Consider the following 27,345-nt stretch of genomic DNA (forward strand, 5'->3'; position numbering starts at 1 on the left):
ATTGTGTTTTATGTGACATGTTAATGTTGTCTGTTATATGTATTATTGTAGTGGTGCACAGCGTGTGGGTTATGTAGTACTGGTGATGTAAAATGTTTATTTGTATTTAGGCACGAGGAAATGCACAATCGCTCCAGGTGCAGATTAAAGTGAGTATTAGTATGGATGCACAGGGAGCACAATTAGTTCTCGTGCAGCTGTGCCGAGATTCCAATTGAGTGATTAATTAGCGTATATGTGTGTGTGTGTGTGTGTGTGTGTGTGTGTGTGTTAGTGAATGACATGCAGGGAATAATAATAATAATAATAATAATAATAATAATAATAATAATAATAATAATAATAATTATTATTATTATTATTATTTTTATATATATTGGACCACCATCACAAAGCGCTTTACAAGATAAGAAATGTAATACAGTAATGTAGTATACACAGCACATAAGGCAAGCAACTGAATATAACAAAAACATTATGTACTTACTTGATTGATGAGTCCTGAGTGATGTCATTTGTATAAAAAATATTTTTATAGCCCGTGGAAGATTTACTGTAGCCCACAGAAATCCACAGGGAAGATGAAGAGTCAGTTTGAAAAACCAAACTGCGAATACTCACAGTCAACCATTTCGTTTTTTCGTACCATGAGCAATTAAAAAGGAAATTCTGTTTTGGTCCTCCCTGTTAAAGAAGGTCCAATTTAGGTTTTGGATGACCTTTATTGTTATTTATTGTGTATGAATTAATAAAACAATGTACTACATACTGTATATGGAAATCAAAACTTCAGGGAGTAGCCACACTTGGCCCTTAACCTGCCTGTCATCAAACACGTCAAGATTAAGTCTAATTACAAATGGTAGAGGCTAGTTGCAAGCTTGTGTCGTGTAGCCAATACAAATACATTAAAACTTGACAGACAGAGGGTGATTGCAGGTGGAATACACACAGAATCCCTCCCATTTGGAGGCTACTTTTACAAACTTGGCCTCTTATGACAAGCTGCCACTGCTCGGGGTTGTCTCCCTTACTGTAACTCAAAGGGAGAAAACCCTGTTGAGTTCTGCAGCACCTCTCTCACTGCAAAAAGGAGGTAAGGAAGAATTTTCACCCAATTCTGCTGTTGGTTGACAAACCACAGCATCTGTTTTAAGGTCTATTACATTATTAGGTAGTCTGTCCGTTTGCAGATGATAAATGGTGGTCCTAATAGACCTGATTTTTTACAATTTATACATTTGATTTAGACAATTTGACATAAAGGCAGATCAGGCAGAATCTCTTTGGGGGTCCCTATTCTACATACTATCTGCACTAACTTGTGGGAGATTGCTGATGCACAAGTGGATCTCGATGGCACTGCCTTTGTGCGTATATCTAGAGTCAGAGGGGAGCAGTGGACCCACTTTGTCCATCACAATTCTTTCAAAAGGGGTTCCAGTCAGGGACAATGGGACCAGTGGGGCTGGGGAAATCTGCCCTGGCGCTTCTTGTTAGCACTCCGGGCACTCTGCTACATATTTCCTCACACCCTCAAAAATTCCCATCCAATAAAACCGGGCCAATATTTGATCAAAAATACTTTCCATAACCCAAGTGTCCAGAAAAAAAAGGAATATCATGAGCCAACCACATGACCTCAGGCTGGAAAGACTTTGAAACCAATAATTATTTTATCTACATTATATATGTTTTTTTAATTTTATTACTGTTGTTTACATTATATATGTCTTAAACTTTTTTCATCTGACATGTGTTTGTTTGTTTGTTTGCTTGTTTTATTTTGATAAATTTGACTATTTTTGTCCTGTAAAGTGCTTTGAGAGGGCACTATATAAATAAACTTTAATTTGATTTGATGATTTGAGTTAGGTTACAGGCTGTCCTGTGCCTTGGGATTCTCTCTCTCTCTCTCTCTCTCCCCCCCCCTCCCTCTCTCTTCAGTATATTAAGCAGGGCTGTAGCAGCTTGTGCACTAGGGGTCTCGTAACCCCCCAATCACGGTTAATGTGAGAGTTGTTAAAGGTTATCAAAATCATCATGTGGAAAACATGCCCTTATTAAATTATTATTTTCCTTCCTGGACTATAATTGAACTTGTGACATTTATAACCTTCTACTGCTGCAGTAGTAACAGGGTTGTGACTGTCATACATAGTTATAGTGGCAATTAGAGTTCAAAGGGCATGGAATTTTATAACGACAACAACCTTTGGAGAATGTACAGTAAACAAGGACTGCCTTCTGATGAATGGCCATATTCTCAAACAGTTTACTCCAGTCTTTAATTAACTCATACTTTTAGAAGGATGACAATTCAACAGTAATGTACAAAACTGAGAAAATTCAGTTGAGAACTTGTTCCATTGCTTAAATATTTCATACTTGTTTTGTCAATAGATGTATTCTCATACAAAAAGTTTAGTGTAGTTCCCAACTGGCACATCTGGTGAAGGCGTGCAGGATGCGTCCTGTAACCTGGACATCACCGGTTCGAGTCTGGGCTATTCCACTGCCGACCATGGACGGGAGCTCCCAGTGGGCACCGCCTGGGGAGGGCTTATCAGCCAGAGTGTCCTCAGCTAACTGCGCACCAGCGACCCTTGTAGTCTGGCAGGGTGCCTGCGGGCTTGCCTGTAAGCTGCCCAGAGATTCGTTTTCCTCCAACGCTGTAGCTCTGAGGTGGCTGCATGGTTGGACTGCAGTGTGAAAAGAAGTGGTCAGCTGATGGCACACGCTTCAGGGGGACAGTGTGTGTTTGTTTTTACCTCTCCCTAGTCTTGATGATTTGGAACGTGAAGCACCTGCTTATGTGTCCTCACCAAGATGACCACCTCAACCTGACACTCTGCCTGTCGCCAGTTCCTTCCTGGAGAGGATTGAGAAATTAACCTCATTAGCACCTCTATCTCCCAGGAGGCCAAACTTCACCCCTATATTTAACCTTCACCCAGCTTTATATAGTTTTATGGTTTACTGTGAGTTTCTAAAGGTAAGGGTGATGTATAGAATAGGTATGTAAGTGGCACCAGCAGTGACAAGCTTCTCAAACTCCCCAGCAAGGACCGCCCTGATGGGTGTAGTTAGATAGCAATTCAGTTGACATGCACATTTGCAGAAGTCTTTGTCTTTTCTGTGAGACTGAAAGATGAATGCCTGTTGTGACGTTGGTTTCTGAAGTTGACACAGTGTCCCAGTGACTAGGCTAAGACCACCGAAACTAATTTCCTCAGATATTCAGAGCTGATTATACAGCAAAGGTACAGTAAGAGAAGTGTAGTTCAGATCCCTGCTTGTCACTGTGGGACAAGATGTTGCACTTTGGGTTAAAAAACATCAGCATACTCTGCAACCTCTGCTGCTTTCACAATTGAAAACAATAATAACCCTGTGTAACACAACTGTATTTACTGTATAATCGTAAATCTCGAGAAACTACTCACTACGAAATCTTTTGTAGTCATTTTTGTATTACTTTAGTATAAATACATGTTGATTTGGATTCATATGTTGTTTTTTTCTGACTTTATGTGAACGAAAAGACACACATTTGCCCGTTTTCCCATTGGAAATAGTGATATTTTGAAATATCACTGTCCTGGTCACAAAAGCAAAGTTTGTGGGGAATAATGGCCATTTTCTATACTTATGAGGCATAAGCAATTAGGAAATAACGCTTACTACCCAGGAACAAAAAAAAAAAAAAAAAATTTGTTACACGGTGTAATTAAACAATAAGTTTGTTATTCAAATTTTTCTTTAAAATCGAAATTTTAGGTATGAACAGGAACTAATTATTATTATTATTATTATTATTATTATTATTATTATTATTATTATAGTAGTAGTAGTAGTAGTAGTAGTATGATGATGAAATTAATATAGTCATAGCAGTGTTGGTGTTCTACTGTATGGAATTCCAGTTTATTTTTGCTGTTTTTATCTCGCTGATTTTAAATTCCTTATATAAAACATATTGTTCTGAAGTTTACGTAAGTTCAAACATAACTTTAAAAAAGAAAGACTAACATAGGAACCAGTTTTACAACTAATAATTAAGATCAACTGAACATGAGTGAAAATGTCAAATTTCCTAAGAGGATTTGTTCTGCCCTTGAGTCTCTGCATTCTGTCAAATGATTAGTCTTCACTGGAATGCCTAATAAAGCAACGTGTCAAGGCCCTGCAGTAAGATACATGTTGGTAACTTATTTTTTTAATTACATTCTGCTAGAAATGTGTTTTGGACAGTAAGCTGCCAGTTGAGTTTTTAATTTTAATATTGCACACCCACGGAAAACAAACACTTTCAATTCCCTTAAGGTGGTTTTAATCAGCAACCATTTACAGTGGGCAGTTTTTAATAAGTAGTATATTTATAATTATAGTATGCCTTTACTGGCAGCCTTGATAGTGATCTGTAGAGGTATGTTTAGCCAGTAGTTGTGCTGGTTCTACAGTTCCATGAAACTGCTTCATATTCACATAAAGTTGGAAACCATTGCTGTAAGAATGCACGTCTGAAGATCTTGAAAATTATGTTTGAAAACTATAGTAGGGTGTTTCTGTCAGGTCTGTCTTGATCATTATTAACAGTTTGTTGTACTTTCTGAGCTGATTTGAGGCCATTTGAACACAGTGAACAAATGCAAACAGAAAGAGCAACTAAATATGTGGATAATAATGTTGTAGGGGTGTACATTTTAAATTAAATCAGTGTTCATTTTAAATTTTTGTTGGTACTTTTATAGTTTATATTAATACATTCTGTATTGATTACGACATGGGGAGCCCTGCTTGACAATGCAGAGTTTAATTAAACCAATGTCATTGTGTGAGTTGCCATATTTGGTACAATCAGTAAATGTTTAAGTTTAAACAACACAGCTTAGTTTACTGCAGTTTGTGAACAAGTTTACAAATATTTCTCAGTGTGAGAGGCCTGTATTTTTTCATCTGGTCTGGGAAATAAAACACTTCTGTGCGGTTTATATTTTCACCACAAACAATAAACGGTTTATTCAAGTATATTAAATGTTACCAGGCTTTTGTACTGAAATGAAAGAAAATAAGACTATCAAATGTTGAAAGTATAGCACAAATGTTTTATTGTGTTGAAAGATAACTGAGTAATAATAATAATAATAATAAAAAAACCTGAATAGGTTACCAGTAATTAGAAAGTTACAGTGAAAGTGTACTCAGATAGATTATTTTTTTATTGAACCAGCTTAACCAGATTTTCGACATAATTGCTCTTGAACCAGCTGGACAAGTTGAAAACTCACACGACCAGCTCTGCCCAGCCAAAAACTATTGTTAGGGTTTCCAACAGCTGTCGTCTGAACTCGCTGGTCTCTGACACACTGCAGTAATATGCTTCCCTGTGTGCAAGTGCCTCCTCACAAGCAGCACCTCTTCTTCTCAGCCTTCAACACAGCAAGATGGGAGCGCCTGCAGCGGGACAAGGTGGAGCTGGAGAAGAGGTTTGAGACGGAGGTGCGGCGGCTCCAACACCAGCAGCAGGCTGAGCTGCTGGCCCTGGAGGACAACCTGAAGTCACACTACACTGAGCAGCAGGAGAGACTGCAGGAGCAGCACCTCACACACCTGGAAAGGATCAGGTCTCAGCACCAGGATCAGGTGAGTTCTAGAAATAAACCTGCCTCTTGCTTCTGCTCCCTCTCACTTACATTGAGAAACAAAATATATATTTACATGTACTTCACAAATATTTGGCCTTACATTTTTGTCCACAGGGTGGTTATAAGGTTGCTAAGGAACTAAACTGGTGCAGAAAAGGTATTGGTCACAGTGAGAATAGAGGTAGAGTTGTCACAGCTTCCACTGTGGCCTATGCATGGAGGCAAGGAGTTAAATAACTTTAGGGGTGGAGGAGTAAAGAGCTCCTGCATCAACTCAGTTGTTTATTGATGAGATAGATGCCAACCCAGTAAGTGTAATACATTGTGTAGCAGCAAAACAGTTGAATGGCATTGTTTCTTTTGCCAGATTGATGATATTAATGCGAACCATGAAGCTGCTATCCTCGAGATGGAAACCAGTCACACTTTAGCAATTGCAGAGCTGAATGATGACCATGAGAATAAACTGACAGGTACTGTGAACTCATTGATGTACAAAAGAGTTACAATAACGATAACACTAGAACTACTGGAAATGAAAATATAAGTGAGGAATTTGGAATTCCAGGTAAGCACTATGTCTGGTATGTTAAAATAAACACACTGTTTTCACTATAATGTAAAACTGCCTGTGATGTCTGTATCATAATCAACTGAGTTAACAGTCACTACTTTACTGGGTCAAAAAATAAAAAAACAACAATGAAAACATAAAATCATATGCAAAGGAACAATACAAACAAATGGCATATCCCAAAATCCATATGAAATATTTTTTACAGCTAAAGCTGTGGTAACTCACCTGTGGCTCACTCAACCCATCTCAGCTCAAGACCTCCACCACTCAATCAAATCTGGTTTAACCAATTAATTAAGGACCAGGACCAGACCATAACAAGGCACTTGTACTTTTTTTTCAGAGCTCAGAACAGCTCATGAACTTGAAAGAAAAAAACTAGAGGAAGACTTTGAAAATCTGCGACTATCACTGCAGGTAAGGGCCAGCTAAAGCGTTTCAGAAGGCTTTGTTTTCCTGGCAAAGAGAAACTCATGCAGCTGTCAAACATAGCTGTGGTGTCTCCAGAATGCTATTCTAACACATTTACCTCACTGCACCACATCACTGTTACATGGCCAAAGCTTTTATGTAAGTCACTTGTAATGTCGATGTTATCTTTTGTGGAATAAGAAAGACTTTTGGACCCTTTGGGAAAGCGAGGTAACTGTGAATTATATTCATCCACAACTTCAAACACAGTGTGGCGGTACGAAAGCTGCAAAATGTAAAGAGTGTCTGTGTGGGAATGTAAGGTTGGCAGGGACGGGGTTAAATCTGTCCCTGCCATCAATCACAAGTGTGGCTATTCCTGTCACAGGATAGCACTGTGGCCCCAGATGTTACCGACATGAAGTAGAGACTCAGAGGCAGAAGCTGCAATGAAGCGCTGTTATTAAACAAACAAAACACAGGAACAAACAAACAGAGGCAAAGTGGCCAAAATAAAAAGTTTAAACTAACTGAGCAAGTCACTTAACCTCCTTGTGCTCTGTCTTTCGGGTGAGACGTTGTTGTAAGTGACTCGCAACTGATGCATAGTTCACACACCCTAGTCTCATATCTTGTAAAGCGCTTTGTGATGGGGTCCACTATGAAAATCACTATATAAAAATAAAGATTATTATTATTATTAAAGACTAACTGGCTGGAGGCTGGGCAATCGTCTTCTTCACACATGGGCAACAATATACAACAAAATACACAGTTACAGTTACCTAACTCCCTCTCACCACACAAAGAATTTCTCCTTCTTTTTAATCAGATGGCCACTCCCCAATTGTCTAATTTGGGAATGGCCACACCTGTAATTGTTGGCAGAGACAGATTTAACCCCATCCCTGCCAACCTTACATTCCCCTGCACACACACTATTTACATTTTAGGGTTTTCACCCTGCCAGATTATTATAAAATGTTATAAATTCTTAGTTAAAACCATAAGAAATAAATACAATAACCTTTCAGATAATGCATTCAGAATATGTACCTACTTAATTCAGGGATTAATTGAATCTTTCTTAAAATGTTTGCATATCCAGTGATCATTTACTATACTGAATGTCAACTTGTCCATAGCTTTCTACTACTATGACCTATTAGTTTTGAGAAGACAATCACGTATAGGGGTCTAGTCAATGGATCTAAACAGCAGCAAATCTAAACACCATATCATACCTTCGGGTTCTTTTTTAATCATGTAAACAGGGGCAGCATGTAGATTTGCCTGGATCATTTAAACAGACCCATGCAGGCTATAATTGAGAATGGATATGGGTCATCAGCTCCCAGTTGTGACACTGTAGCATTGAGCATTGCTGTGCATTAATTTGGATATCATACAGTGATTCATGGTTTTTATTATTCGCCAAGTTATGGGCCTGACACTAAGAGATATTCTATAAATAATCCACACTGTAGCCCTTTATTCTGTAGAGAAATCAATAATCCATCATTTTTGTTTTAAACTTTTGCTCTGGTAGGATTTAGTCTTTTTCTACTGTGTCAATTATGTTATATAAAACACAATTTACCCCTGGTAATGTGTTGTCACTGTGGTTTTGCTGTGTCAGTAGTAAGAAATAAGAAAATTGACTTTTAATAAACAATATAAAAAAATTATGACATGTTAATACCACAAAAACCAAAATGAATAGCAAAGTACTGTGATTTTAGGAGTTAAAATCACTCCTGAACAGGCCGTTGGGTTTAAATCACAACACATTACTTCCCCTAGTTTCCTGCTTTGTTGTAATATATTTTTCAACATAATTCAATAATCTTTCAACAACAATGTTTTGATATCTTTACTGATATATCCCTGGTCATACATCAGTTTTGATTAGCTATTTTCAGTTTCAGTCTTCTAGTCAAAATGTCTTCTGAATTCATAAAATCGGCTGCTAAACTCCAACCTGTTCAATCAGAAACGTTTCCTTGGTTCTTGACTCCTCTCCCAAAGTTCAGCATTTTGATTGGTTCATCTGTCCTACCTGTCGCTCCAGCACAGATTCAGGGTAGTGGGAACAGGTTTATGAATATGCATGACAAGCCCTGGATAATCACACCATCAACTTTACAGACCCCTGCCCTATTAGAGTGAAAATGTAAGATGTACAGGGGGCATACCTCCAACCATATAAATATTCATGGTTTTACTCTAAATGTCACACAGAAATCTGTTGTCAATCTAAATGTTGTTGTGTTGCTTAGCATGCAGAGTTCTCGCTTAAGATTTTATTACTGGTTGAAATTCCACCCTTACCCACCAAAATAATTATTTATTTATTGCCATTACATGGTGTTTGTCATCCATACATATTATATTGTAGATTTAGTTGTAGCCTAAACAGCTAGAAAAAATAATTATATATAGAGGATACACCATTCATTTTCATAGTGTACTGTAATTATTCCACAAATAAGGGTAGCTGAAAAATATAATATTTACTCAGGACTACTGAATATAAAAAAGTTATTCCTGTTAACTTCAAGATACCCTTTACTCACTGTTGCATGAGTAAATGTATATTACACTGTAATACAGTGTTCCGTCATATATCTGCATGTAATGGATAGTCTCTGTGTAGTTCAGTTGATAGGGTCTGTGGAAGAGCAAAGCTCTGCCCTTTTAAATTGGCAGGGATGGGGTTAACTTCCCCTGCCTGCCTGGGTTTATTATGTTCAGGTGGCTGGGGTTGATTAGTTGATTAGGTTGATTAACAATCAATCAGCGCCCAGCCACCTGATATAAAAGGAGGCCTCTGCTTCTCATTTGGGGAGAGGGAGCTGAGGAAGCAGGTTGGTTTTTTTTGGTTGTTTGGAGAGCTTGAATCCAGTGAAGGCATTGCCCAGCCTGGAGATTGTTATTTTTGTAAATTTTGCTTTTTTGTCTTTCTTTGTGTTCAAATTGTTTTGTTTTGGCCCTTGTGCCCTTTCATTTTGTGTTTATTTATAATAAAATAGTTATTTTTTTTGAACTGCAGTCTGTCTCTGGGCCTCTATCCACTCGCCAGCCTCCCACATTTGGTGTCAGAAGTGGGATAGCGCCACCTAGAGGCTCAGAGCAGTATTTTTGTTTTGTTTTGTGGAATTTTTGGGATAAATTTTTTTTTTTTTTTTTTTTTTTTTTTTTTTTTTTTGAAAAAAAAAAAATGGGAAAGAAGAGCAGACAGCGGCAAAGGCAGGAAAAGCAGCAGCAGCTGAAGAAATGTAAGCTGCTGCAGCCACCGCTGGAGGACCCGGCCAGCCTCTTCCCCTGGTGTTCCTGGTGTGGGAAGGAGGACCATCGTTGGCGGTCCTGCCCAGACGTGCCACCGGCAAACTGGTGTGGCCGGTGTGAGGAGGACGGCCACAACTGGGCAGGATGCCCCTACAACCAGGCCCAGGAAGAGGTGCAGTGTTCACCCCGGGCATCAGGGGCCACCCCACTACCTCCAGCACCACCACCTTCACCACCGTCCCAGGAGATCTGGGACTGGTTGATGCACCCTGAGGCAGACCTCGTCCACGATCTCCCCATAGTTATCAACACGCTGTGGCGTCGAGATGGGGAGAGGTGGGAACAGTGGGAGGAACAACACCACCCGGCCTCCTTCCCAGAGGTTGCCCTCATGGTGGTTAATTACCTGGCGGTAGACATGGGAGATGCCCCGGTCACTCCAATAAAGAGGGGTGAGCCGCCTTCCCGAGAGCCAGAGAGGGGTGAGGAGCTGCCGTCGCTCCCAGAGCCAGAGAGGGGTGAGGAGCTGCCGTCGCTCCCAGAGCCAGAGAGGGGTGAGGAGCTGCCGTCGTCCCCAGAGCCAGAGAGGGAGGAGGAGCCGCCGTCGCTCCCAGAGCCAGAGAGGGAGGAGGAGCTGCCGTCGCTCCCAGAGCCAGAGAGGGGTGAGGAGCCGCCGTCGCTCCCAGAGCCAGAGAGGGGTGAGGAGCCGCCGTCGCTCCCAGAGCCAGAGAGGGAGGAGGAGCCGCCGTCGCTCCCAGAGCCAGAGAGGGAGGAGGATCTGCCGTCGCTCCCAGAGCCAGAGAGGGAGGAGGATCCGCCGTCGCTCCCAGAGCCAGAGAGGGAGGAGGATCCGCCGTCGCTCCCAGAGCCAGAGAGGGAGGAGGATCCGCCGTCGCTCCCAGAGCCAGAGAGGGAGGAGGATCCGCCGTCGCTCCCAGAGCCAGAGAGGGAGGAGGATCCGCCGTCGCTCCCAGAGCCAGAGAGGGAGGAGGATCCTGCCGTCGCTCCCAGAGCCAGAGAGGGAGGAGGAGCCTCCGTCGCTCCCAGAGCCAGAGAGGGAGGAGGAGCCTCCGTCGCTCCCAGAGCCAGAGAGGGAGGAGGAGCTGCCGTCGCTCCCAGAGCCAGAGAGGGAGGAGGAGCCGCCGTCGCTCCCAGAGCCAGAGAGGGAGGAGGATCCGCCGTCGCTCCCAGAGCCCGAGAGGGAGGAGGATCCCGCCTCCGCCAGAGAGGGAGGAGGATCCGCCGTCGCTCCCAGAGCCAGAGAGGGAGGAGGATCCGCCGTCGCTCCCAGAGCCAGAGAGGGAGGAGGATCCGCCGTCGCTCCCAGAGCCAGAGAGGGAGGAGGATCCGCCGTCGCTCCCAGAGCCAGAGAGGGAGGAGGAGCCGCCGTCGCTCCCAGAGCCAGAGAGGGAGGAGGAGCCGCCGTCGCTCCCAGAGCCAGAGAGGGAGGAGGAGCCGCCGTCGCTCCCAGAGCCAGAGAGGGGTGAGGAGCCGCCGCCGTCGCTCCCAGAGCCAGAGAGGGAGGAGGAGCCTCCGTCGCTCCCAGAGCCAGAATGAAAACGGAACCACTGTCATCCGTCATAGGTTTATCTATCACCTCCACCAGATCCCGTTCAGTTCTGGGTTTCCAGTAGAAAAATATTGAGGTCATTCTTTTCAGATAGGAGCAGGTCACATATCAGAACTGACATTAGTGACCTTTTGCTGTGCTCAGTAATTAAAATCTACTCTACGGCATTGGGACCCGCTTGGATCTTTTGGGGGTTTCCTGCCTCGTCCAGAATAAAATATTTTCTTATACTCAAATTTCTGTGTTGTGGGGTTTGTCCTGAACTACTGAAATTAAGTTTACAAACTAAAGTTAGGGAATAGAGACAGCCCCCACACATTTCATCATCTCAATGTAACCTATCAAAAACATAAATACCCATGTAACTCACCCATCTCTTGCATTTGATTCATTTGCATCCCTCTACCTCCCCCATCTCCACCCCAGCTTCTTATGTGCAATCAGTTATGGAGGTCTCCTGCCTTGCCCAGGCTGCCAGGTGGTGGACCCTCAAACCAAGCAGGTTTGATGCCAAATTGTTTCTTCCATACATTGCATAATCATTAATAAAATGTTTCCTTAAATTCAGATTTCTGTGTTGTGGGGTTTGTCCTGATGTACTGAACTTGAATTATTTCAGCGTTCCTAAGGTGTGAAACAAGTGTGCATTTTCTCTTGCCTTTATTGAGCGTTTATTTCCCTGTTGGCAGAAACCTGAAAACACTTTCCTCTGATCTATATACATTATAATATTAATTCTGACCCATCAATATTCATATCTGAGCCACAAATACTACTAATATCTAAGCTATGAATAGTATACATTATAGATCTGTCAAATTGCCTTGACCTATTGGTTATTTATTATGGTGTTCTGTTTGTAGGTGGTAATTGCTGATGAGCATAGCTATAGTAGTTCAGCACATGTGACAAACAAATAATTTTAACCTTGTGTATGACAGGACCAGGTGGACACGCTGACATTTCAGAACTGCACTCTGAGAGACAGAGCTAGGCGGTTTGAGGAGGCACTACGAAGAAGCACAGATGAGCATATTGAGGTATGACCAAGTGATTGTGGTAGTCAACTTAATGTTTCATTAAAAGAAACATGTTACACAAAAGATAAAGTTGAGTAAAAGAATTGCTGAAAACATCTTCCATCTTCCTGGTTTGTTCCTCCTCAGGAGCTTGTCTGTAAAGCTCTCTCTTGCTGCTACAGTAATTCAGTGTGCTGTTCTAAATGACATATTTAGTCTATATTATGGCTGATAAAAAATGTAGGTGGTACTGCAAATATCCTGTATTACAATAATGCCTCCTACATCAACTGCCCTACTACCAACGTTGATTAACAGTTTTAGTGCACCATCTAATCTGAAGCTGATAAATTAGATGTCTTCTATTTGTAAGTCAGGTAGACATCATAGTGCAATCCATAATGCAAAACTGTGCTTGTAGGTCCCATTTTATTTATTCAATTTAAACTGACACAGTTAAGAAGCAGTTCCGTGCATGTACGACAACTTGCTCTGGGTAATAAATCAGTGAATTTCTTTCAGAATGTATAATGAGAATATTGTCCACTACATAACAGATTGCTGCTGTTACCTGCTTCAAATTAAAAAATATACCTGATCACAGTACACTTCTAGCATATTGATTATTGTCTTTCAATGGTAACTTTCTAGATTTCATCTGTGCTCCAAGGGCAGTCCAGTCCCTTTGGCTGCTCTCCAAACAAAGGATTGACATATATAATATATGAAAGCTCTTCACTGGGGTGTTTTTTTTTTTTTTTTAGGTAAAATATGTGGGAAAATGATCTTCTGTGCCACAGACTGTAGCAGATAGTTAATCATACCAGTATTGCAAATAGCAAATAGTATAATACAGTGGAGGATCAGTGGTAGTATTATTATTTGATCCTTTTGCAACCACTTCATCACACACTGATCAAAAAGCTGTGATCATTGTGAGTAGGAAAGTACTGGATATTGTATTCCACAATTCACATAAGTTAATCTTTACCCTGTCTCACAGAGCACATAAGCATGATTCACATGGGATTAAAAATCAGGGGTCCAAAAGCAAAGAACATCTAGTAACATCCCAGATGTGGATTAGTTTTCATCAAGGAAAGTCAGTAAATTCTAATTGAAATGCGATGTTGTGGCCAGAGAAGGGACTTTTGTGCATGATTTTTAAACAGTGAACTGGATGTAAATAACTCATTTCATTATACCTTATTTTCCAAAGGATAGAATAACCATTTTGTCCTTTGAGTGATATGTATTTACATTTTTATGTCAGCAATTTATGTTTTGTATTTTCACCTGTTCCCGATTTGGTTATGCCCAATATTTGTGTTTTACTGAACTCTAGAATCTTAGGACAGATCATACCAATATTAAAATTATATTATGGTTTATTGTAAAGGCTGGGATTTCTTTGAGATGAATATCATGGAAATGCTTCTATCATGACATAATACTGACATGGTCGATTCGCACGGGAGTACAAATACACAGGATCAGTTGAGTTTTAAATTTTACAGAAGGTCAAGATATGCTGTAAAGAAATGAGAGTACCTCTGAGAATTATCTGGGATAAAAAGAAATTAATGGTGTGCATGGGACTAAATTTCACGATGTCGGTAAAAATTCAGAATTCACCAGTTTATGTGGTGATTTGGAATCTTGTGCGAATCGGGCAATAGGGGCCTCAAAATCTCACACTACATTAAATATCTGCTTAGAAAAATCCAGCTCTCTGATTGGTTACCTCCGTTCTATCAACTATATTTCAACAGGCATACCACCTATGATTTATATTCCTCTGCCCCTTACCTGTCGTAATTCTATAACATTTAATATCTGTAAGTAACTGCTAATTTAAAAAAAAATGTCAGACCCAGAATCAAATTGATAATTTTAATGGAAAAAATGGTATGAAGATTAATTTCCTGAACTTCACAAAGTACCCAAAATTCAAATTTCTAAAGGCAAAATTCTCTCCAAGAAAAAGGTGGACCTCTAAAACCCCTTTCACACTGACACTCCTACCCGGGTCCAGTTAACCCAGGTCCCAGTGACCCATGTTAGGATGTGGGTCGACACTCTTTGACCCAGGTTGAGCGAGATAAAATGCCTGATGGCCGTTCGTGAGCCGCCGCAATAACAAACAGCCATGCCTGCGTGAAGGTTCACTTCCGCAAGGAAATTTTCTGTTTATTCTGTTTAGCCATTTTTTTGTTGATTGAGACACAGCATGAATCAGATTGCAGCAGGGATGTAGGAACATTTGCTCCAATTAAAAATGTTGCTGACAGTTCAATCGAGAGAAGCCTGGATAGAAACGTCAGTAACAAGTTGTTTCCAGGGCATTGGTACCGCATTATGTACTTGCATCTGTCATCCAGGCCAACCTTGCTTTATCAAAAGCAATGTGAAATCACGTACACTGATGACACCGGGTCCTGCCTGGGTAGGTTCTGAACCACATAGATCATGCCAGTGATAAAGGGCATTATATTTCATTCACTTTCTAATAACAAATTGAACAGTCTCCTCAGGGAATGTTATCCTGGTTCCATAAGGAGTAGAGATGGAGAGCTGTACAGCATATCTAGCTTTATGCAAGCTGGTATCAATCGCTTTTTGAATGACCCACCATACAGCAGAAAAGTGAATTTAGTGACTTTATGCTAACAGTAATTAAAAAGGAGACAAAGTGGAAAAAATAAAACAACACACTATCCCCCAATAACACCAGCAGCTAAAAAATGTGAAGCACAAAGAGCATTCTCACACTGACACTGTTGTTTCCACCTGTAGCAGTAACCCTTACGGCAGTACAACAGTCAATACAGTTCATTCAGAGCATGTTTGTTCAGACTGGTACTAGTGTCTTGTGCATAGTATATTTACTGTTGTAAAGATTTTTGTTTTTTATTTGTTGTGTTAATTTAAAAAGTAAATACATGTAATAACACAGTGTAACAATATTTTCAATATGTTCCTGGGCAGTAAATGTTATTTCCTAATTGCTTATGCCTCAAAAGTATAGAAAATGGCTATTATTCCCCACAGACTTTGCTTTTGTGACCAGGACAGTGATATTTTGAAATTTACCTATTTTCCAGAACATTCCAGATAGATTCAGTGCTGAGTAAACTTGGAGTAACTTCTAGAACTTTCTAGAACTTTCCAGTAATATAAATAGTAGTATAAATACAGGGGCCTTAAGCCCACCAGTTCAGTTTAGTTCCAGCTGCCTAAGTGGATACATATCTGCATTTTTCTGAGATGGCATCAAGAGGCTGCAATGGTGGCATTCCTGATGGGTCTCCAAGGCGGTTTTACCAAGTTTCCCTGCTATCTTTGCTTTTGGGACAGCAGGGACACCAAGGCGCACTACCACAGGCGGGACTGGCCACAGCGGACCGAGTTCTCTGTGGGGAGGAACAACGTCAAGTGGGAGCCACTGGTGGACCCCCGGAAGGTGCTGATGCCACCACTGCACATCAAATTGGGCCTTATGAAACAATTTGTCAGAGCTCTAGATAAGGAGTCGGCAGCCTTCAAGACTTCTTCCCTAAGCTGTCTGAGGCAAAGGTCAAAGCCGGTGTCTTTGTCGGACCACAGATAAAGAAGATCCTGGAGTGCAATGAATTCCCCAAGAAGCTCACTAGTAAGGAGAAAGCGGCTTGGAACAGCTTTGTCGCAGTGGTTCGGGGCTTCCTGGGCAATCACAAGGCCGAAAACTATGTGGAGCTGGTTGAGACTCTGGTGAAGAACTACAGCACAATGGGCTGTAGGATGTCCCTCAAAGTCCATATCCTTGATGCTCATCTTGATAAATTCAAGGAGAACATGGGAGCGTACTCGGAGGAGCAAGGCGAGCACTTCCACCAGGATATACTGGACTTTGAACGCCGCTACCAAGGACAGTATAACGAGAACATGATGGGAGATTTGGGGGCTGATTCGTGAAAGTGATTTACAGTAAAATCGTAAATCTTGAAAAACTACTCACTTCTAAATCTTTTGTAGTCATTTTTGTATTACTTTAGTATAAATACATGTTAATTTGGATTCATATGTTGTTTTTTTCTGACTTTATGTGAACGCAAAGACACAAATTCGCCCGTTTTCTCATTGGAAATAGTTATATTTCAAAATATCACTGTCCTGGTCACAAAAGCAAAGTTTGTGGGGAATAATAGCCATTTTCTATACTTTTGAGGCATAAGCAATTAGGAAATAACACTTACTACCCAGGAACAAAAATTGTGTTACATAGTGTAATTTTCTAATAACATTAAGGTCCTCCAGGGGAAGGGTTGACATGATATAACTGCACACTTAATGTTAAGCCATCCCTTATCATGCCTTAATGCTTCATTAATGTAGAGATAAAAAAAAAATAATAATAATTTAAATCCAACCCAAATGTACAGTAATCAAAATGTCCAGGCCAGGAGTGATGAGTTCTCTAGCTCTCTGCTGTCTGACTAGACAGATTGTATTAAAACATTCTGAAAGTACATGAATGCTGTGCTTTCTGGCTCCTGTTGAAGGAGGCAACCTGAGTTGTGCATCAAGTAAGCAGCTCCAGGTTTTACAGATTGCTGCAGGCAAACAGTTTCAGCTTCACTATGTAGATGTTTACCATGTGAATCTTCACATAGCACCGGCAGGGCTGTGGGGCAAATGACCTCTTTGCAGTCTGGTTTCTGCACAAAGCTGAGCTGCCCTCCTCTTTCCCCTCCTATTCAAAGTGTTGTACAGTTCCCTGCATGCTGTGCTACAGGTGTTGGTGCAGGTTATCTTGAATCTTTATTTTTGAGATGCATCATCCCTCAACCAATAATCAGCAGAGTTTTACTTATTGTAAGCTCAGTCTGTAAATTCCCCAAAACAAGAACTTATAGTCAATTAAATCTTTAAGGTACAAGGGTCATATGTGTCCCACAAATACAAATGATGCAAACGTTCTTATTTTTGCAATGAGGTGCACAAAGCTACTGACTGGATCTGGTCACCCAACTTGTCAGTTTCCTCATGATACTTGAGTCACTCTCAAATGTATTTTAAGAAGAAACCATTTGAACAACCACTCAATTATTTATATACCTTAAGGGGTGAATAGTAAATCTATAGTAAAGCCAATTGTACAGTATGTTTTTTTAACAATTGCACAGTTTCTTTTGTAACTAACAAAGGTGTATAAAATCAGGAGAAACTAGAGCATTAATTAAAGTGAACACAAAGCTACATCTACCCCCTTCCATCGAGCTTCCTGTTGGATTTCAACCAATAATACCCCCATAATCACAGCAATGAAACAGATCTCTCATTGTGGAACAGAGCCCAGGTCACTGCATGCTGCTGCACCTGTACCATTAGTGGTAAATTGTCTGTCGTTACCTTTTCTATAGGGATATTACCCACCCAAAAGCCATAGGTGTCTAGATCACCAAATCCTCTACCTGCCTGCAAAGGCAGATTCAATTATATCAAGTTGTTAGTTATCAGAGTAATTGTGTACCAGAAAAGTGTTACAGAGAAAAACGAGAAGCCTGACAAGCCTTGACATGGTAGGACTGTTCCCTTGAACTGTACCAAATATTATATATATATATATATATATATATAGATATTTATATATATATATATCTATATATATATATATATATATATATAGCTAATAAAACGTGTGTGTAACTATTCTTCCATCACTTTCTAGGAGGCCCTGGCCCCCTATCAACATATAGAAGAAGATATGAAGAGTCTGAAGCAAATTCTAGAGATGAAGAATCAGCAAATTCATGAGCAGGAAAAGAAGATTATGGAGTTTGAAAGATTGGTGAGTATATGGAGGCATTGTATTAGGTTCAGATCAACTCAGGAACAAATTTTAAGTAAAGATTTTCCAATGTATTCATGAGCAGAATTATCAGATCCTTAAATACAAGGCATATATCCTGTAAGTGATCACTTCATTTTCTTGAATTGTATTTGAAACATGATTCCTCATGTAAGCTGTAAATGTGTACATCTTATGTGAGAAATCGATAGTACAGTGCAGTGTTTTATTTTCTTCAAGTTTAAAATCAATAACACTATGTAACACAATTTTTGTTCCTGGGTTGTAAGTGTTATTTCTTAATTGCTTATGCCTCAAAAGTATAGAAAATGGCTATTATTCCCCACAAACTTTGCTTTTGTGACCAGGACAGTGATATTTCAAAATATCACTATTTCCAATGGGAAAACGGGCAAATGTGTGTCTTTTCGTTCACATAAAGTCAGAAAAAAACAACATATGAATCCAAATTAACATGTATTTATACTAAAGTAATACAAAAATGACTACAAAAGATTTAGAAGTGAGTAGTTTTTCAAGATTTGCAATTATACTGTAAGCAATTAGGAAATAACACTTACTACCCAGGAACAAGAAAATAATAATAATTTGTTACACGGTGTAATCCATCTGTTAACCTAATGTTTTTTGTAAAATGTTGTACAGTGTTGCTTGTTTTATACTTCTGTATCTGGTAGTGCTGGGACAAACACAGGATTTTCATGTTCGGATATTCACTTATAATTTAATATTCGTTAAGTAATAAAATCCATTATATTGCTCAGAACGCAGGCATAGCATAGCAGCAGGGGCAGGGGGACGTGGCCCGTGTGTGTGTGTGCCTTTATTTTACAGCACGACGTTACGTTATGTAACATGTTAAAGTAAAGAAATAACCCAGGAGTAAAGAATACATTGTGTAGGCTGTACTTTACCCCAGTGACTTAACTACAACACAAAGGATGCCAAACAGCAGGTCAAGTTAAACTGTGTTTTGGTTATTCCCGAAAAAATAGTACATAAAGTTGAGACCACATTTTATTTATTTTTTTTGAAATGTAACTTTAACACTTGAAATAAAACAAACATGGAAATGACACTGTAAAACAAAGGGTTAAAAAACTCACCTTTTGCTTCTGTTTATTACATTTCACATTACAGAAAGTTGCAATTAATGTAAGATTATATTATATAATATATATATATAATATATATATTATATATAATTGATATATATATATATATATATACACACACACACACACACACACACACACACACACACACACACACACACACACAGTGGCTTGCAAAAGTTTTCAGACCCCTGACCAATTCTCTCATATTACTGAATTACAAATGGTACATTGAAATTTAGTTATGTTCGATATTTTATTTTAAAACACTTAAACTCAAAATCAATTATTGTAAGGTGACATTGGTTTTATGTTGGGGAAATATTTTTAAGAAAAATAAAAAACTGAAATATCTTGCTTGCATAAGTATTCAACCCCCACAAAATAATATTTAGTAGACCCACCATTCGCTGCAAAACAGCTGGCCCATTCTTCTTGGCATATTTGCTCCAGGTTGTTCAGGTTGGTTGGACGACGCTTATGGACTGCAATTTTCAAATAGTGCCACAGATTCTCAATGGGATTGAGATCAGGACTTTGACTGGGCCACTGTAGGACATTCACCTTTTTGTTCTTGAGCCACTCCAATGTTGCTTTGGCCTTGTGCTTGGGATCATTGTCCTGCTGAAAGGTGAATTTCCTCCCAAGCTTCAGTTTTTTTAGCAGACTGAAGCAGATTCTCTTGCAGTATTTTCCTGTATTTTGCTCCATCCATTCTTCCTTCAATTGTAACAAGATGCCCAGTCCCTGCTGATGAGAAGCATCCCCACAGCATGATGCTGCCACCACCATACTTCACTGTAGGGATGGTGTGTCTTGAGGCATGGGCAGTGTTAGGTTTGCGCCACACATAGGGCTTTGAGTTTTGGCCAAAAAGCTCTATCTTGGTCTCATCTGACCACAAAACCTTTTCCCACATCACAGTTGGGTCACTCTCATGCTTTCTGGCAAACTCCAGACGCGCTTTCAGATGGTACGTTTTGAGTAACAGCTTCTTTCTTGCCACCCTCCCATACAGGCCAGTGTTATGCAGAGCTCTTGATATGGTTGACTGGTGCACCATTACTCCACTCCCAGCCATTGAACTCTGTAGCTCCTTCAAAGTGATTGTTGGCCTCTCTGTGGCTTCTCTCACAAGTCTCCTTCTTGATTGAGCGCTGAGTTTTGAGGGACTGCTTTTTCTTGGCAGTGCCTGGGTGGTGTGATGCAGCTTCCACTTCCTGATTATTGATCCAACTGTGCTCATTGGGATATCCAAACACTTGAATATTATTTTCCTTAATCTATGCATTTTTATCACTTTATCTCTAACTTCTGTAGAATGCTCTTTGGTCTTCATTTTCCTTCAGATTCACAGCCTTACCAATGATCCTTCAGCAGTGGGGTTTTTATCTAGAAAATGTAACAACAACTTTAATGGTTCACAGGTGGAGGCCAATGGTAAGGTAATTGTGTCCTCGTTGGGTCTGAAAACTTTTGCAAGCCACTGTGTGTGTGTGTATGTGTATGTATATATATATATATATTCTTTCATCGGTGCTAACTGGGAGCTTCCACAGCACAGGGGTTGAATATTTCCCAACATAAACCAATGCCACCTTACAATAATTGATTCTGAGTTTCAGTGTTTAAAAATAAAATAGCAAACAGAACGAAATTTCAGTGTACCATTTGTAATTTGGTAATATGAGAGAATTGATCAGGGGTCTGAATACTTTTGCAAGCCACTGTATGTATATATATATATATATCACTACACAACATTTCCAGCAAGCTGGGCACTGTTTAAGCAAGCCAGATGACTATGCTTGCGCGCACATAATCTGGTTTGTTTACTATTTGCTGTCTAAAACTTTTACATAGAGGCTTGAGCTGCTGTGTTGATTCTGTCTGTGTTTTTATCACACAGATCTCTTTTTCATTTTCTATTTTTTAAACTGTCACACAACTTCTGGTGAAGCGATAAATAAGTGCAAGGTATTTTTATCATTTCTAGCGAATACGAACATCTGATTTTTGTATCCGAACACGTCAAAAAAATATTCATTCGAATATTTGGATATTTGTCCCAGCACTAATATACAGTGCCATGAAAAAGTATTTGCCCCCTGTCTGATTTTCTGCATTTTTGCACATTTTTCACATTAGCTGCTAAAGGTGGTGTAACCAGTCTAAGGAGCGATTACTTTTTCACACAGGTGCATTGGGTGTTGCATAACTTTCTTTAATAGATAAATGAAATAAGTATCAAAAGTCTGTGTTATTTGTTCACTCAGGGTCCCTTTTATCAAATATTAGATTTTGGTTGAAAATCTGTTAACATTCGGTGTCAGAAATATGCAAAAATGCAGAAAATCAGACAGGGGGCAAATACTTTTTCACGGTACTATATGGCAAACATGTATTTTGTCTGGATTTCCACCCCTGCAACGATTGTTCACTTTTTTATTTTCCTTGCCTATTATTTTAACAGGCTGAGAAAAATGTTGTATTACAAGAAAGAGTTCAAGTGCTTCAACAGCAAAATGAAGACCTCAAAGTCAGAATTGATAGAAATGCCGCCATGTCAAGGTTTGCTGTTCTGTTTTTTTTTCCCATTTAGTATTAAAGCAAGTTTTTAGAACACTCCCCCCATAGTTTGGAGATGTTTCACCATAAGGTCATATGGTTATTAATGTAGGTTTTTGTATCTTAATTTCACATTAATAAATTCCAGAGCAAAAATGTTTCTTTGGCAGCTAGCCTTATAAAAGTGTGTCATAGGAGAAGCACAACAAAGTGTAATAAATAACAGTGAAAGCATAGTAAAGCGTAGATAAGAATTGTAAAGCACAGAGAGGTATGGTAAAGCAAATTAATTTTTTTTTAAAAAAATGCCAAATCATGGTAAATCCACAGTATAACTGCAAAATTACCACAAATGATTTACAAAATAGGGGGTGGGAATTGTATTGCCCATTTTCGCTAAAACAGACCCCTTAACTCCTAAATATATTGGCATGTCTGAATAGATCATTATCTCCTCTATAAAGATAGGCAAAAGATTTAAAATGAGCAAGACATCTCACAGGTAAAACGGTACCCCAAAATGTTCTCAGATTTCTTGGAAAGCAATGCAACTGGGGGTGGGGAGTTTGTTGACTGGTAACTTCACTCAGACTACTTGCATCCCCGAATAGAAAATCATCTCCTCTTTAGAAATAGGCAACATATTTGAAATAGCAAGTGGTACCCCTAATACCCCAAATTTCCTACCAATGCTGAATGACTGTGGAACATTTGTTTTTTATTTTACTCCCCAAAAAAGTTACCTGAAGTATGACTGCCAAGACTGCTTTAATAGTCAAAGTAGTGTTGTCCTTGGCAGCCATTAGCCAGGCACCTATTACTGAGGGTGTAAGGAAAAGAAAATGTCAAGCCCAAGTCATTCTGCATTCGTAGGAAGTGGATCATATTTGGGATGCGGATTGCTCATTAAAATATTTAGTATGTTTTTAGAGGTACCGTAGCAAGATATTTAGTGAAGTCATCTGAGTGAAGTTCATCAGGCAACAAACTCACCATCCACAGTTGTACTGCTCGCCTACAAAAAAAGAGAACATTTCACAACCATTCTGCATTCTTGCTCATTAAAATCTTGTGCATATTTTTAAAGAAGAGATCATATATTCAGAGATACCAAGATATCTATTAAGTAAAGGGTCTGAGTGAGGAAAAATCAACAATATAACCACCACCTTCTTTTCTTCATGTTATTTAATTATTTATCCATGCAATTCTCAGTGCTGGATCACTTATTTTCTAGGGTTTTCGTGGATTTTTTACACCCAAAATTTTCCACATGGAGGAGCATGCTTAAAAACCAAACAAATTAAGTATTTCCTTGGCACTGTATGCTGTATTAACTTTCAATGTCTGGTTTGCAAAGGAGCTTTCATCCACCAAACCATTGAATAGAGCCTTACTGTAGTTATGCATAGCTATGTGTAGTTATGCATAGCACTGATAAAGGGTCACACTAATTGTCTTCATGTTTGAACTGATTCTCTTTGATTTGCAGAGAGTTATCTGAGGAGAATGCAAACCTGCAGGAGTATGTGGAGAAGGAGAGCAATGAGAAGAAGCGGCTGAGCCGCACAAATGAGGAGCTGCTTTGGAGACTCCAAACTGGAGAGCCCATGAGTCCTGTCCGACTGTCGCCATCCTCCTCGCCCATCCACCGCAGCTCCCCAGGGCCAATGTCTCCCTCCAGAATCGCTCCTAGGTGAAGCCTGGAGGAAGGGCTTTTACGGAGACACGTCCAGACCCTGACAGGGTGAGCTGCTGGCGGACTCCCTGTAAACAGCCCCTTCTCTGAGCTGTTATCATTCAGTACCTTAAGATGCACAAGGCAGGGCTGCCGCCCAAAAGCTTCTGCAGGTGTCCTTGTTAGCTGTAGGCAACAATTTAAAAACCCTGCAGTGTAGCTGCGGGCTCTAGCTTCCTGACATCTCATACTACCAAACAGCACAGTTTAAAGTCTGGATATTAGCGAGGAAGACATCATACGTTTAACTTCCAACGAGCAGGCCATCATTTACACATATAGACAGTATATAACCAATCAAGTAGCAGCCAGGACAGTGACTGCTGATTGTCAATGTTGTTTGATTAAACAATATTTACTTCGGCATCTCTGTAAAATAGATATATCTGGAAATATACTTTTGCACATTGCGCCTCTTTAAGGTCGCCACCTTTATAAATCATCTGCTGTACCTTCAACTTTGGCCAGGAAAACGGAAGTTTCAAGAAGCGCCTTTAGGCTGCCATTAGGTGGCATTCTGAGAACATTTACACACCAGCAGTTTATCGTGGTTGAAACTCCTGCTGCCTTTCTAAAACAGTCTGCTTTTCAAACAGCTCTTCACCTGCTTCTCTCAGTCTACCTGTAACCAGACTAAGCAGTTTACAGGACAAATTTTGCTCCTAAATGAGACAGTTCAAATATGTACTACTGCCAGTACGCATTTTTTGTTGAAAAAGAAGCATGTACTGTATATAAGTCTTCCAGTTGTAACTGACGTTTATTTTAATACACTTGTATAACTTTAAAAAAGAATCATACTGTACCCCTGGGCATTCTTAATGTTATGTAGTGTTTGAGCCTCCTCTTTCTAATATTCTGTATATAAGACTGGAATGAAAATTAGCCAAGGTAGGCTCAGTGTAGGTTTAACTCATCTTTGTCCAAGTCCAGGTAAACCTTAAAAATACCACCCATGAACAGGTAGCATTTAAGGATCTCTCAAAACTAATGGTTTAGGAAAGAGACGAACCAGATGTATTGAAATATTGATGTGCAAAAATTTAATTTTGTAAGTTCAGGGATTTTGTTGTTTATATCTAACATATATAACATTTTCTAAGAGGAATGTTTCAGTTCCTTGTTCAGTTTTTCCTCCAGGCTTTTTACACCCACATGGCTGGAGCTGCATTGAGATCTTGGTTAGATGTATACAGTGCATATTTCAGATTTCAAACATTCAACTCAATTTCAAGATTTATAAAAACAAAAAGTCGTGTAGCTGGTGATCCATGACATCAGTTTCGTTTAAAATAAACAAATAATTGTAACATTCCAGTCAGAATCACTGATACCTATAAGTTCCAGGAGTGCAAAAGTTGTTGTTATGTGAAAGAGTAAGAGAGTATTGAGCTTAGCCTAGAGCCTGTCAAAGCTTATGATGAATAAACTAGAGGTTGAACCATCACATAGAAAAGGACCCGCTGTTGCCTGGACAACATATAGTCTAGGTTACTGATACATTGCTTCAGTAACGCCTGCACAGTGCACCAACAGTGCTGTAAACAAAGCAACACGATGAAGGATGTTTCAGTTTACAGTAGCTCATCTATCAGCAAATGGAAAACCCAACTTACTGCTGTCTAACAGGTAGAATATAATTTAAAAACATTCAATTCAGGTATTAAATTCTGCACTGACTGCTTTTGTGTCCCTTAGACACATTGTGCACCCAACAATTGATTGTTTGCTCTGTGTGTGGGCTGATGTAATTATGTGTTTGGGGGAATTATTTAAAACATTTCTACTATTTTGGATGTTTCTGTGCAGATTTGTGTAATATGTATATTGGCTCTTCATAAGGTCATACTTCATAACGGTTCAAATGGAAGCATGCATTATGTTTTGTTTTTAAATTATGTTAAAAAATGTATTAATAGCAAAGGAAATAAAACTTGTGTGGAATGAAACAACACTATGTATGTATATGTTGACACATTTTGTTGCACTATGGGTTAAACAAGATTAAAATATCAAAACACAGGCCTTTGTTAATTGAAGTTTCTGTCATTTTAAAAATAAAATATAACCTTTACACATGGCAACTGTCTCCATGCTCCTAAAAACAAGTCACAAATACATGACAACATCCTAGTCACCTCCTTAGTCTTTAATTAATTTAAACTTTTGAGTGTGGTCACCTTACTTTTACCCTGCAAGGGATACATATCACTAGCCATGAAGATATAGTGGAGCTACGTACGTCTAATGTCACTAACATTTGTATATACGGTATATCTAGTGTACTCCTTATCAAATATACAATATGTCACATTTACATATTTCTATGCATGTAATGTATTTGGGATGTAGGTCATTGTACTTGTTCATGATACTTATGGCTCTACTTTTAATTCTAGTGTTGTAGTGTCGGGGGAGGGGGGGGGGGGTCATAATATCATTCTATGTATGAAAGTAACAGAATTGGAATATGCAGAGGGGGGATCTTAAACCCTTCTCTGTGTCTTCTTGGTCTGGTCACAAACTCCCCCACTGACAAAGAATGCTTTTAGAAAGGGTCGTAAACTAACTGCTGGACAAATGTTTTATCTTTATCTATCACTGAATTAATCATTTAGACGCCAGCAGTATCTTGCAGAAGGCAAGCTAGACAGTTTTAAGTATTCCTTGATACTTAACACAGTGACCAGACCATCTCATAAATCCGGCCGACAGGGGGTGGAATAGCTCAATAACTAATTGAGAACAATGGGCTGTCTCTGAACGAGAACGACCAATGAGAAACACGCCAAGTGGACTCCAGCACAGCCCAAAATAACCAAACTAACCAAACACAGGGTTGAAGAGAGAATCGCAAAAAGCCGCTGACTTTCAGAGAGTGAAGTGTTCCATTCCTACTTTCAAAAAGTTAAGTTTTCAGGCCTGCTTCCCAGCACAGCTTTCCATACGAGCTACCCATGCGCGCCCCACACTGAGAAGGTTTCCCCACAAATGGAACAGTGCTCCAGGCAAGAGAAAGTCGTGCCGAGAGGAAGTGGCTTGGAGTTCGGAGATACGAAATGGAAGCTGCACTGCTCTGAAGAAAGTTTTTGAAGTCATGGGAGAACACATGCTCGAATTCACAGAAGGCAAGGAAGAACATTAGAGAATGACAACCATTACCGAATAGGAATGACCGCCAATCACTGAGCATATATAAAAAAGCTGCCCTATGAGGGCCCTGCTGTGAGGGGGAAGGCCCTCCCACCTCCTGCTGAAGAGGGACGTCCTCACAGTAGCATATCGCCATTTTCTTTCGAAAAAATAGATCAGCTGGGGACACAACCTTGAAAGGTAATGGTTGTCATTCTCTTTCAGGGAACCAGGGTTATGGTAATAATCTAACATTCCCTTTCAATGTAATGATAACCATTACCGAATGGAAAGCTGTACCAAAGATGTCGTGGCTCCAGATTACTGACAGTACAGCCTCACGGTGATAGCCTCAGGGCATGCCGCCTGCAACACCCTAGAGCCCAAAGAGGGTTGAGCGAATGGTTTCATTCAGCATTTAGTGAGTG

At 39.8% G+C, this 27,345-nt stretch overlaps 1 protein-coding gene across 1 annotated transcript in view; it reads left to right on the forward strand.

Moving 5' to 3' along the window:
* LOC121327594 (microtubule-associated tumor suppressor candidate 2-like) overlaps window positions 1–25,856 on the forward strand; it is an 83,960-nt gene extending 58,104 nt beyond the window's left edge. Inside the window, exons 5-11 of the mRNA XM_041271699.1 lie at window positions 5,432–5,646; window positions 6,016–6,121; window positions 6,569–6,642; window positions 12,436–12,534; window positions 18,224–18,343; window positions 21,953–22,050; window positions 23,540–25,856. Coding sequence (XP_041127633.1) covers window positions 5,432–5,646; window positions 6,016–6,121; window positions 6,569–6,642; window positions 12,436–12,534; window positions 18,224–18,343; window positions 21,953–22,050; window positions 23,540–23,747 — 920 coding nt within the window. The 3' untranslated portion in view covers window positions 23,748–25,856. The remainder of the gene's footprint in view (window positions 1–5,431; window positions 5,647–6,015; window positions 6,122–6,568; window positions 6,643–12,435; window positions 12,535–18,223; window positions 18,344–21,952; window positions 22,051–23,539) is intronic.
* Window positions 25,857–27,345: the final 1,489 nt, after the last annotated feature.

Source organism: Polyodon spathula, chromosome 15 (assembly GCF_017654505.1).
Source record: "Polyodon spathula isolate WHYD16114869_AA chromosome 15, ASM1765450v1, whole genome shotgun sequence".
Taxonomy (NCBI): Eukaryota; Metazoa; Chordata; class Actinopteri; order Acipenseriformes; family Polyodontidae; genus Polyodon; species Polyodon spathula.